Genomic DNA, 14,639 nt, shown 5'->3' on the forward strand with positions numbered 1-14,639 from the left:
TGGTTGTGTGGTCGTTCATGGACCAAACGAATTTGACAAATATGAATGTTTTCGGGTTAACTCTCTTACTTTCATGTCTGGAATGTAACTTGCTTATAATTTTGTTTGTGGTTTGAAGGTTTTGGTTAAATCTCAAGTGAGTACATTTTTGATGTTGCTGAACTATGGGCCACTGCGGCGCAGTGGAGGAGGTTTTGTCCACTGCGACGCAGTGGAATCCCACGGCCAGACTTTCCTTTCCTCCCACTGCGGCGCAGTAGGAGTGTGTCAAACCCACTGCGGCGCAGTGGGGTTCTTCCAGTTTTTGTCTGAGGTTTCCCACTGCGCCGCAATGGGAGTACTCGACCTCACTGCGACGCAGTAGGGCATGTGTATAAAAAAAAAAACACTTTTGTGTTTTCAAGTTATCAAGTCTTGTCGTTTCAATACCACTTCGGCTTTACAAATAGCGCACAATGTGCAGAAACCAAACACCAAGTACAACGAGCTACCTACATGTATCTAACTCGAGACAACAATATATACTACAATTACCATATTACGAATTAAAGACATAGGTAGCTTCCATTAGTCTATTCATAAAACTAACTTGTTATTATCACCATATAATCTTTGTTTGGCAACTGGCACAAAAACTATTAATAGAAAATTTGAATTTTAAATAGAGACAACTGGACCAGTTTTTAAACCTTACCATATATAACCCGTTTTGACATAATAACCACCCCCGCTGACCAGCCTTTGCCACCTATACAGGCAAACATAAAGCTAACACGCTAAAGAAACACATATTAACCTTTCCCCAAAGCCCCGATTCTTTGTCACTCCAATGCTTTTCTGGTTTCAACTTTCGTGGGGCCAATGGGCAGCCTAAAAGTTCAGTCATTTCCTCATGTTTAACCAAATATTCATTTACAATTAAGTGTCCAGGTCAAAGCTAATTAGCAGAACATTCTTTTTCAGCTTTCATAATCTGTTTGACTTCCAAAGGACTAAGTAAGCATATAATAATCTAGAACTTTGAATCAAACTCATGCCTGCAAATTTACAATGCACTCCAACAGTAAGCATTCCATAACTCCCCGTATTCACAAAACCAAAGTCATCTCTTTTACATGTGAACAGGGAGGAGCAGCACTCGGGAGTCTTTCGAGTTCCATTTTAGCGATTGACATTCCAATTAGCAATCAACCTTTATGATACCCAGTTTCTAAACAAAACTTAAAAGCTATATCCAATTCATATAGTATAAAAAACAAACCTTATACATTCAGCATCAAGTCAATGACTTTCACTGATGGGTTTCAAGTTATCTATTACATTGCATGAGTTTGTAATAATCCATATCTAATCACACACACTCAACAACAATTAGAAATGTGGCTTAAAAATACTTTTTAAGCAACTAATAAGTTATTTTTACAAAAATACAGTCCTTCACTTGAAGGTGTTCTAGCCCATACTTGAACCGATCAATTTGTAACTTCTAGTCTCGTGCTTTCACTTTTTTTTTTTTATATTACACATTGTTTAATAGTTTTAAACATATAAAATCACAATAATATGAGATAAAAAAGTTGGTTATAGCCAAAAAAGGTTCAATTAAGTACACATCCAAATATTACATAATATCCAGAAATAATATTTTCATTTATTTTTTCAATTAACCACTTTTTGTGTTCATACCAGAAACAATCAAGTTTCTTTATAGCATTTCATCGAACATCTTGTGTACATGTTAATAGTTTCAATCATATGTGAACAAAATATATGCAAATGATGCAATAAAGAACATTCAAAATCTAATTTTGATGGGATTAATAAAGTAAAAGAGAATAAAATACCTCGAGAGATGCAATGGATGACAAAATTAGGGTCACCGTTGAGATAATGAGTGATCACCAAATCTTTTCTTCTTAAACCTTGCACAAATCATAACCTTCAATTAAAAGTATATAAACAGTGATTAGAAAATATATTCATGATTGACATTTAAAATAAAAGCCTAAAAAAACGAACTTCAAAAAAGCCTACTTTCTAATAGCAATTGAATTTTGGTGATAATAATGTCTAGCAATTGAGAAAGAAATCAGGTTAAAAAGTACCTCTTATTAATAAATGTCAGAAGTTAATGACTTAAACCAAAATTTGTATAAGCTTCACTTCTAATATGAAAAATATATAAATCCAAATCATTTGCATCACTATTTACCTTAATAAATAGAGTTACATTTTTTTTAATGAAAAATAGGTATAGATATACACCTACCGATATCTCAGTTAATGACCCAAAACACAGCAAATTCACTAAAATCATATACATATTCAACTCTTATATATGATCATGATCAAACAAAGCAATATAATGAAAAGAAAGCTAAAGACTTTTCACGTATGGAAATTGGTTATTTTTATGAATAGAATGAGAGTCTTTATTGAAATATAAAGCCAAAAGCCCACAATCTAAACAAAGAAATATAATGATAGAAAGGAAGCTCAATGGTTTCGACATCATCAATTATATAACACCTTCATTAGATATCAATTGATTAACCTGAAACATTAATACATTAAATATTCCATTCATTCTCACCTAATACATAGCAGTAATAGTAACAAACCTTCAAGCAATAATTACAAAACCTCATCAAGTACATCATTATCACCAAAATTTACTGAACACTTCGAATTACCCAAGCAGCAACACTTCAAATTACCCATGCAATAAAATCATAATTATCATATTCAATGTGAAAATTAAGAATTGATTGCAAGCTTACAACTTTTATATATATAAGATTGTATAGATCTAGATAATTTAACAATTCTTGTATAATTTTAAATATGTATTAATAAAATTAATATTTTAGACCTTGTTATGATGTACAATCTACAATTATTAAAAAATGATAAAATTAATATTAAATATTAGTAATATTATAGTCAATTAAATTATCATTAAAGGATCGATGATGTTAGTACACCAATTTTAATAGAATGTTTTATCATCGTTAAATTATTTTAACCGTATTATATCATATCAATGTTGTATAAAAGAGAACAGTGATCCGTATCTGTTTTAGTTGTACATCTTTTAGTTGTTATATTTTACAATACCATAAGACATGTTTCATGGTATACAACTAAAATATAAATATATATATATATATAATAATGTATATATCATCAACCTTATAAAAAGAATCCTTTATATTAAATTATTGACCAAAAATATTTATTTTTAGCTCTGATATCACATGTTGAAATAAACATGATTCAATTAATATATCTCATATTAGGCTATAAATATGTAATCACTTACATAAAATCAATCTATGTAAGTATATATATAACATATAAACGCAAATATAGTATTTACATTACTAAAAAAGACACATATATTCTATATAGATTAAAAAAATAAAAGTTTTAAAATATTCTTATTGCATTATCATCAATATTTATTATTAACTGCAACCATCATCAAATAATTTCATGGAAAAAGATATCATGTATGTTTTATCACAAGAGGTTAGAGGTTATAAATGTGGTGTACCTTGTGCATCTCCTGATTTATATATTCATGTAGCTTAATGGTGTTTGGATATCGTTCTTGGCGTGTAATGCTCCTCAGCTCATCTTCAGGTCTGTTTGTTTTGTTGCTGGTGTATAATTTTTGGAGTTTTCATTGGGGTGTCATGGTCGACCGGGTCTGTATGGGGAATTACCAAAAACGAGCTAGGGTGAAAACCGGTGGCTCGGCCCCTAACCTCGGGGATTTTTTCCTGGATCACCTCAGGTTTTTTCCATCTATTTTAGTTCCCTCGCAGTTAAGATCCGATCATTTATGGTGTTTTAGATCAGGTCAAATGGTGGTTATGGTCCGGTGTACGGCGTGTAAGTGTAGCTAGCTCCTATCTTATATGTATAGTATGCACATTTGTATTTTTCTAGCATCTTGCTAGCACTTTTGTTTATTATTAATATATACTAGTGCCTTTAAAAAAAATAAGGTTAGAGGTTCAACATGTCCTATACCAATATTTTGGGATTGATCGAATTGTTGAAACTGAGCAAAATTTTTTGGATAGAAAACGAAATTTGAGTAAAAAAATGGTCAGTCATTTTCGTATAACCCGAATAGGAAAACCACTTGTTTACCCGTTAATTCCTTGTTGATTGAAAATATCAATTCTTATTATTAATCAAATTGTTGTTCCAAACTTATTCCGATTGTAGTCAAGCATATACTACATGCCAACTGCCGCACGAGTTCATCATATTACAAAACCAAAAATGGCAAACGATAAGTCTTAAATAAAGTGGTAGAGACTCGTCTAAATTTAACCCAAAAGACCATTTTGAGCATAGTTATTGACTGAGTCAACCAGTGTTTCTTCAAGTGGTCTATAACTCCAACCCAACTTCTGTAGTTTCGCAGATGTAACTGTAAATATCCCTTTTGGCTCGATAAATCTGTTGGCAAAAAGCAAACATGAAGTCAAAGTGTTACAAAATGTGATCTTATTTATGTTTATGATTAAGAACAAAAGATTATAGCTTGTTCGCAATCTGTGATGTTATCTTAAGGTGTTGAGTATATAAGTTGGTTTAGCCTAGCACCAATTAAGAAAAGTATTCAATTACTCGCGGAACATCCAAAATAGTCGTGTGGACCCAAAAATATTGAAAGTTCTTGTTGAAGCCTCAGCCGATTACCCATTCACATAATGGAGGATTAATTGAAAGAAAAAGAAACTCACTTAGTAGGATACTTGTAGTCAGGATAGTGTTTCTTCAGTATTTCTACAAATTCTTTTGTTCTGTCCTCGTGTGATGAGCATATGTATCTTCCATTGGCCTCCGGTTTTTCATACACTAAAATCAGTGCTTCTGCTAGATCACGTACATCTACAACCAGCTTCGGCCTGTTTTCAACTTCATTTCCTTCTACACCTGCCCATAAATGCAGTAAAAATGTCACTAAAAACTCTAAATGCAATAAGTTATCTTTAACTTACGTATAAACCTATACCATCATATGATATCAAGAAAGATGCAGACAAACAGAGAAGGTATGTAGTAAGGAATATCGGTATTACAAAAGAACCAACCTTTAAGAAGCTTCATAAGAATCATGCTACTAGTATTGATTGTGTTCTGTAACATGGGTCCAATTACAAGACTTGGGCATACCGACACAAAATCAATATCATTTCTTTTTGAGAATTCCCAAGCCTGGCTTTCTGCTTGCGTCTTAGAAAGACAATACCATTCCTGTATAGCACAATTGACATTACAGATATTATGATAGAGCAGGTCTGACTTCTGAACCGTTGCAATTTGCTTTTGGTTGTAATCACACTGCTATTATCATTGAAATGGGGATATAAAAAAACTTAATTTGCCATAAAGGTGGAAATTCGCCAAAAGTGTGGTTGTAATGCATAAGACCTACTACAACCTCTTATCCAAAACCCTATACTAGGGTAGAAATATAAAACTTTTGTGACCATATTGACAAACATGTGTTTATTGAAAAAGTATTCTTGGACAGAGACAATATTTCAGATCAAGCAAAGTATGTCTATGTCCAAGAACAAAATATGCGTATTTTGGCCTGTTCCCCAACTTGCTTGAACAACCCCTATGCTGCTTCTAATTTGCAAGAATGAGTGACTTGAAAAGTTGTGGAAAGTAATTCTTCTATGATAATCACTTTGCAATGAGAAGTGAAAGTTCACAAATATGTCGCATGTACTGAAAACAAGTCTACACTAAAGAAAAGGTCAGCTGATTACATTATTTGACTTGCAGAATTCTTGGTCAGACCAAAAAGTCTCATCCAATGGTCGATCTGTGGGTCTATTAGGTAAGACCATAATAGCAGCTATAGAGGACACATACACAACTTTCTTGACATTTACTTCACAACATGCCTTGAGTACATTTAGTGTACCATTAACTGCTGGCTCAATCACTTCTACCTGCACGAAAAGTAACAAAGAAGCTTTCATTTGTGATTAGTCAAACCTAAATGTGGGCAAAATGGATGGGTTTGAGGGTTTTATCAGAACACCAAACTTTTATTTGACGCCTTTATGATAAAAACACAACCTAAATGGATCCAAATTGCTACAAGCAGTCAAAGTCAAATGTGATTGAAGCTTGCCTCTGGGTTTGGAACAGAACTAGATGGAACTGGACTCGCATTATGGAACACACCATCACATCCCGTAATAGCTGCACAAAGAGACTCGTAGTCCAGAAGGTCTGCTTTGAAAAGCTTCAAATTCTTATATTCTTTCTCTAGGCTTTTCAAATGTGCGTTTTTCTCATCCACTGAAAGAAAATATGTATGAATTAATCACATTAAAGTTCTACGACAACCAACACATACTTTCAGACCTGCACCGTTTTGCTAATTATACATTTCTTCCATTTTTGAAAGTATTTAGACGACTAGGTAAAGTTTTAAATACTCACATCGACTTTTGCAAACTCTAATACCTAGTTAGACATACAAACGTGTATATACTTTTAGTCCTATGGATGAATAAAGACACTATTAGTCATAACAGAAAATAGAAATACGTACTAAAATCAAATTAATCAAGACCCTCGATTGATCAATTTACACATATTTTGTTTTTATTTAATCCCATAGTTTTATATTGATTAACTCATAATTCTCAAATGTTAAAAGTTAAAACGTGTATTTTATACTCACTATTGAAGAGAAATCAAATAGACGTAAATATTCAAAGTAATTCCAAAACGAGTTAAACCACAAAACATGCATATTTAATAAAAGATTTAACGAGAGAAGTTGATTATTGGTCCAATAAACACAGTAAAAAAGTTAAAAGCATTAACCAAAACGTTCAGTTAGTTTGAACTTTTTCAAACTGCTACTCTAGCTACTAGATTTAGCTTGGTGGTTCGTTCGGTTTCAAAAGATCGATAATAATTTCCAAATTTAATTACTAAAAGTAAAATAATAACAAGCCCAACATAATTAATCTCAATTATATACTGCCACTTTGGTACTAAAAATATCAAAAAAATTCATATCAATCGTACATCTCGAGATTCCTTATAAAAACACCAAAACATGCAGCTTAAAAAAAAATTACTAATAATAAAGTCCCGTGGTCGTAGCCATGCAACATAACAGTGGAGGTCCATATTCTTTAACCATGTTGGGAAATTCACGTTTAAAACTACTTTTTGAAAATACATATCTTGACTTTTTTTACCAAAACTGATATACAAAAACACAAATAATCAATATTTTTTCAACACTTTTTTGTATTATATATTTCTGCTATGCAAATACAAAATTCAAAACACAAACAACACAAAATATAATTACGTGCATTTATCTTCGACTAAAGGAAGGATAACTTACATGGGTCTCTAACAGTGCCATGAACAGTATAGTTATAAGATAACAATATCTTGACCAGCCAAGATCCTACAAAACCACCTGCTCCTGTTACACACACTATCTTTCCTTTGTTTTTATTATTTTCTGCCATCTTAATATGACTGGTTATACGCTCTTAAAAAACAATGCTTACATATATATTTATGTTTTAACTATATGGTCCCTCATTTTCTAGAACTTACCGCCAATCAATTTTACAAACTTTTCACGAATGTTTCACTTGTTTGTTGTCACCATTTCCACCGTAATTTTCACTTTCCACCCTCATAACTTTTTATTTTTCTAATTTGGCCTTCTATTAACTTGAAGTACATTTTAACAACAAACAACGTAAATAGGCAGAAAATAATAATAAGAATTTTTGATTTCAACCTGACACTTCTATATAAACAAAAATTTCCACCTTCCCTTTATAAAACACTACATTAAACCTCGTTGGCTACTACTACGGTTCCATTGCTACCCCGAGTTTTACGCAAGATAATGAAGATATAATTCTAGGTTATGTCTCAAAAATTAATAAAGTTCTAAACATATACTAGGCCCCACTTTTTTTTTTCTTTTTAATTTGATTCCATTTATTGTCGGACACTTCTATTCTTTTTGGAAGCTTCGAAAATACATCCCCCATCAATTAAAAATTCTCATTATTATTTTTATAAATAAACATTATAAAAAGGAATTTTATTTATGGCTATAAACAAACAAAACAAAACAAATAAAGACATATTTAGCGACTCGACCCCTTAACTTCTTAAAAATAACTTGAATTGCCTTAAATTATAGTAAAATAGAACATCTTTAACTATGACCATAATGGTTAAACTCTTATGAGTCACGAGTCGGCTCTTATGAATCGAGTCAATTTACACCAAAAACGAGTCGACTCGCTAGGTGATTCGTTTTTATTCAGGCTCTTACGAGTCGCTAGGTTACAAGTCACAAACTTATAAATGTTGTAATTTGATATATTATGGTTATATATTATACTGTATATTATATTTATTGCTACGTTATTAATTTTGTGTGTTATCAATATAGTTTTGATCATTTTATTGCGAATATGAAAATAAGTTGTAAGTTAATTACTCAAAAATACTGAACTTGTAATATTTTAGTATCTATTGAGATAATGAAGTTATATTTTGTTTATAAAGACGTCACGTGGATATAACTATGCTATATTATGTAATATTTAAAAATGCCATGACTCTTATCAGTCGAGTCACGTTTGGAGTCACAAGTCAAAAAATCATATTTTCGAGTCAAGTCAAAAGTTACGAGTCGACACTATGACTATGACAACTTATATTGAATTTCCCTTCACGATTTTTTAGGGGTGCGGATTATTCACAAATGTCTAGCTAGCATAAAGATCTGTACTAGAGTCTTCTTGATCGAATAATATCCCAATTTAAATAACCTTGAACCAGGAGCGAAGCCAGGATTTACGGTTGATAGGAGCCGAGTGAAGAAAAATTATTGATCTAACATTTTTAACACACAGTAATTAAAAGTTTAAAACACAAGAGGATCACTGTTGACCAAGAATAGGATTACAGGGGCCTAAATTCAAACGAAAGAAAAGATAAATTTAAATAAAGTTAGAAAGGTAGGGGCTTTTGCTGTAAAAATACTCAAAATAAATATAGGGGGCTAGACTAACATTCTGAATAGTTAAATTGGATATTAAATTGTACGACACCACCAAAGTTTTTGTTTATCGTCTTCTTCCTTTATACGAGTAGCTTTTATACAGGGTTGGAGCTAGTAGGGGGACTTGAGGGTGCTTAACCCCCGTCAACCATTCATGTTTTCCATTGCAAGGCTAGTTAATGGTGGTGTTTTATTCTCGTCTTTAAATTTATGTTGTACAAGTAACTATCTAAACTAACACACACTTTAACGAGTAGAGAACTCGGTCAATGCAATATAGCCTAGTGATAAGTTACAGGATCGTTCGTAGGGACGCGTTGCGTTACCTAATCTAGTAGTACGTGTAATTCTAGTTTGTTTGGGGGTTTGTCACTAACTCCTAATAAACTAATACTTTTGACAGTAAAATAAATAAAATCTAACCACGCGCTTTGCAGCGAGAGGCTAATCTGATAATAGTTTGGAAAAAGCAAATAACAGCAATTAAATTAAAATACTTGTTTGGCATCTCCGATCTCATGGTGCGACCAAATATTATCTTACTGGTTTGTTAGCCTGTTAGAAACTTAATCACGGTTCAGATTCTCGTTAGATTCATTTTACCAGCTAGTTAGTAGTACTGTCGCTAGGCTCACACTACCCATTAAAACAAATTCTCGCTAGATTCATTGTTTTAAGTATTATGACCTAAAGTTTGTGTTACTAATTCATCTTTTAATTACCTGGCTCTTAAGCCATGACCAGGTATAATTCCCTCCGGTGACCACAGTGCTCGTTTCCAAGTCAAAGGATCGCGTCTGGTATTGTTAAGCTTCATGTTCAATTCATCTTAGTTACTATGGTTCTGGAGCCCTCGGTTACAAGTGAATCACTTTTTACTTCTAGTTATAGACCGACTAGTTGTTTTCTGTCCTAGCATATTAGTCCTAGTGCATGATCATAGACAACCATTAGAATTAAACTAATATGTTCAGATATAAAACCAATAGCAACATGAATTACTAATAAACATGGATCTACGATAAACAGTAAAGTACACTCCAACAGAATCTAAACAAACACAGTAAAACAATAAGCGTCTACATGATCACATTGATCCAAACAAGTATTCAGCCTACTAGCCTAGCATTATTAAAGGAATAACAAAGTCTGAGAAGATAAAAGACATAGTTCAATAACAAAGAGTAAATAAAGATGAAAGATCTAGACCAAGAGTGAAGATCGGAAGGTGTTTAGATGCTCCAAAACCTTCTTGGAATCTGCAATTTCGATCTAGGGTTATTCCTGGGCGGCTAGGGCTGCTGAATCGGCTCTCTCTTCAAGTTTTGAGGGTTAGTTCAACTTAAATAGGTGTTAAAGTCGGTTTCAGATCTGGGCTGACCAGCGGCGCTGGTGGGCCGACCAACGACGCTGGTCCTGGGCTTCCTTGGGCTAGCGGCGCTGGTTGGTCGAGGAGCGGCCGTTGGTGAACGAGTAGCAGCTCTGGTTGGCTGGGGAGCGGACACTGGCGAGTACCAGCGACGCTGGTTAGGTGGCCAGCGGCCGCTGGTGGCTGCTGTCTTGCGTTTGTGTCTTCGTTTGGCTCCCAAACCACTTCCTTGTGTCTTGTAACTTCATAGGCTTCCTTCTTGAGTCACATGATGTCATTTACCCTCTTTCGCATCTTCCGGGAACCTGCATAATCACATCATTCATTAAGTACCAATAGTTCCGGAATAATAACTCATTTAAGCATAGAAATGAAGCCTTTCTTTAGGGGTTTTTATCACAAAATGGACGCTCATCACTAGTTCATAGCCAACTAATACCAAGGTCTTTTTGAAGCAAGTCACCCCTAATCTATAAATGTTTGATTTCTAGCTACGACTTGTTCAAGTAAAACCTTTATATTTGGTCCATAAAAGTAAACCATCATAATAAAATTCTATTTTCCTAACATTTTATTAAATTGTTATGTCTTTCACATTACATTGTGTACACCGATCAAGAAAGAAATATGGTTGAGACCCCCTCAATATGAAATCCTGGCTCTACCTCTGCTTTTATAGATTCCACCATTAAAACCAAATCCAACCTTTACAAAAAGATAAAATTCGATCATCAGGATTTATAAATCTGGTGTCTCACAGAGCATTTATACGTTGACTTTCCAAACTTGCAATGAATGGAGACATCAATTTATGGCAAAAACTTGTACCTCTACACTAGTTTGGGGGACCGAGCACCCGCTAGCCCTCCGTATAGTTCCGCCCCTGCCTTGAACTTTATATCAACATAATATATAAGAAATTTTTCCAAACAATAAGTAGAAAAACTATATTTTGTGATCCATGTATGAGAATGATAACTTTGGCCATGGATTCTATGTGATATGTGCTCTGGGTATCAAAACGGTACATGAGACCAGAGGGTTCATACGTATTTACTTGTTTTTTCATTATATATATATAACAAATAATAATAATAAAGTATAAATAAATAAAAATGTATAAATAAATAAAGTATAAATAGAATATTCTAAAAAACATGTCAACATCCAAAATTAATTATATATAAGCTGCAGATAGATAGAAAAAGCATCAATTTGACAAATTAAACAACATTATTACTACAACATTTTATATTTTATGGATTAAAGGCTCGTGGAGGGCAACATAGCATATTATAAATAAAAGTTTTATAAGTAGCAGATAGAAAAAGCATCAATTTGACAAATTAACCAACATTATTACTACAACATTTTATATTTTATGGATTAAAGGCTCGTGGAGGGCAACATAGCATATTATAAATGAGAGTTTTGATGTTTGACGGCTTTAAAAACTATTATTTATGACTATACTAAAAAGCTATATGCTTTCACAAGTTATCTATACATAGAAAGTACAACATTGGATTGCATGAATACAACAAAAACGATAAATAGTTTTAACAGTCGTTAAATGTAGTCACAAAATCTGTTGCAAAAAAGATCCTTTTGTCTAACGATAACTGATAGCCGTTAGATTACGTGACACAACTTTAACTGTAGATAATAGTATAGATTTTATTTTTTTAGATACAACTATGTAATGTGTAGACAACAAAAACATTACATAACTTTAACGATCGTTAAGTGTAGTCACAAAAAATTTGCTGCAAACATGTCTTTTTATCTAATGGTCGTTGATGGCCGTTATATTACTTGACATAACTTTAACTGTATTTAATAGTATAGTTTGAGGTACAACTATATATCACACTAGATTATTTTCCCGCGTTATACGCGAGATGAACGTACTAAGTTTTCGTAATAACATAATTAGAATTATAGAGAAAAGACATGCTAAAGTATAACTGAAGCGTGCAAGATTTTAACCTTACATATAGGGTAATGTTCAAATGAGAAATTGACTTAAAGAAAAAAATTTTAAAAAATAGTTTATAAATTTTTTCACCTTATTATTATTATTATTATTATTATTATTGCATCTTTTATTTTTAATAAAATTTTTTATCTAAAGAAAATAGTAAAAATACGTACATGTTTAGTTATACACATTATACATGTGTAAATTGAATACCCTACATATTTGTAAGATATATACACACATGAAAATAAAAAAAATAAAATTATACATGTGTAAGGAATTGTATTGTCTTGTATCTTGTAATTTGCATTAAAATAGATGATTTATACGGGTGAAACCTCGGTGGCAACGCAATTCTTTAATGAAGGGATTTGGGTATGGTAACCCCAGGTTCGAATCTTGGAGGAGGCAAGGGCATGGACGGAACTTCATTAAGACCAAGGGGGGTTGTAGCCCCTCCAAAATTTAGTTTATTATGTCTAAATTTATTTACAAGTTTATAATTTATACTATAATATTGTAATATAAACTTAGCTTTAACCCCTTCAAATAAAAATTTGTATATTTTAGCCCCTTCAATATAATAGCTCAAGTTCCGTCACTGGGCAAGGGTTACCTCTTTTAATCGTTGTGCCTTCGGGCGGATTAATGTGAGGTTTTCCTCTCATCGGGTATTTGATATAGGCATTTCTACTTCGAAAAAGATCTCTAACGCGGACCCAGTTAAATCAACGTATGCTAGACCTCCCGCTGTTGAATCACGACACAAAATTTCAAGCGAAATTCATTTAAAAAAAAGTATGATGTGGACGAAGTATATCATAGTAAATACTTGTTAGTGATATATTTTGATATACTTTTTTTTTATGCTATATTACTTCTCCTACTTTTCTTATATACAATGATTATTTATTCATATGGACTATAATTAATGTGATATTTATCATATGTATTTTGATAGTTATTTATGTATAATAGATCTAAAAAAAATGTCATATAATCATTTATTAGTTATAAATAATTTATTAAATGAATGTATTTTTAAATTTATTAAATATCTACCAAAAAGTATTAAAAGTAAAACTTATCTTTTAATTTAGAATCACAATAATAAATTAAAATACCACATATAATAAATAACTTTTATATACGGTATTAATATTAATTAAATATTAATATATTTTGATTCTAAATAAGGTAGATGATGTCACCCATTTGAGTTAAGGTCACAATTTAATATTTTATTTCATTCAAGGGTTTAGTTTTTTCAAAAAATATTTTGAACGAAATGCATTTTTGGTCCCTGTGTTATCATACCATTTACAATCTTGGTCCAAACATTTGCAAAGTGGCGATTCTGGTGCCACAAATGGAAAAGTTTCGCAATTTTGGTTCATTTTTAACTTTCTGTCCATTTGCCTCCATTATTGGCCCTATGTGCTTGTCACATGCGGGGTATATTTGTCCATTTAATACCCAAAGGACCATTTATGCAAAAACATAACAAAAACTAATTCTCACACTTTGTTTATCTCTCTTCTCAACCTATTTATTTTACTTTTCCAGTAACTGTCGATCTTCATCATCTCCAAAATCATCCATTCATTATAAACAACAACCATCATCATAATGCTCATATACATTTCTTTTAATAAATTTGGTTTTTTTTCTTTAACTTTAAACAGAAAATAATACTCATCAATAAGCATCCTTTGTCAAAGCAAAAAATCACATCTAACATAAATATCTAAAACAAATTCACCAATTTAAATTTATCATCAAATCTTAATCCAAAACAACAACAGATAACAAAAACCTCAAATTCACAAACCTTAACCCCAATACATGTTCAAGCATCAATAAGTGGGCCATTCATGCATAGATCTATCCATCACGGTAAGCGCGTTGCCGAAAGTTGATTATTAAAAATAAAAGAGATTACCACTATCATCATCAATAGCCATTACTTTAGCATCAACAAGTGGTTGTTGTCGGTCTTGATTTCAAGACTTTTGCAAGTTTTTTTGTTTATGAATTAGATCTGGTGTTTATTTGGTGGTGGTGCTATGGTGAGATTGAGTACACATTTTAGATCTTGTATGTGATATAAATAGGAGTAAAAGGAGCAAGTATATAAGACAACAGTGACGGAGAGAAGGAAGGAGAGTAATATTGACGTGTGT

At 32.2% G+C, this 14,639-nt stretch overlaps 1 protein-coding gene across 1 annotated transcript; it reads right to left on the reverse strand.

Moving 5' to 3' along the window:
• Nucleotides 1-4,343: 4,343 nt before the first annotated feature.
• Nucleotides 4,344-7,541, reverse strand: LOC122585491 (cinnamoyl-CoA reductase 1-like). Its single transcript, XM_043757619.1, has 6 exons — nucleotides 7,412-7,541; nucleotides 6,173-6,342; nucleotides 5,802-5,987; nucleotides 5,115-5,277; nucleotides 4,764-4,950; nucleotides 4,344-4,476 (listed from the first exon to the last, which is right to left on the reverse strand). Exons 1-6 carry the CDS (start codon nucleotides 7,539-7,541, stop codon nucleotides 4,344-4,346), a joined length of 969 nt encoding a protein of 322 aa, XP_043613554.1.
• Between the last annotated feature and the right edge of the window lie 7,098 nt (nucleotides 7,542-14,639).

Source organism: Erigeron canadensis, chromosome 1, assembly GCF_010389155.1.
Source record: "Erigeron canadensis isolate Cc75 chromosome 1, C_canadensis_v1, whole genome shotgun sequence".
Lineage (NCBI taxonomy): Eukaryota > Viridiplantae > Streptophyta > Magnoliopsida > Asterales > Asteraceae > Erigeron > Erigeron canadensis.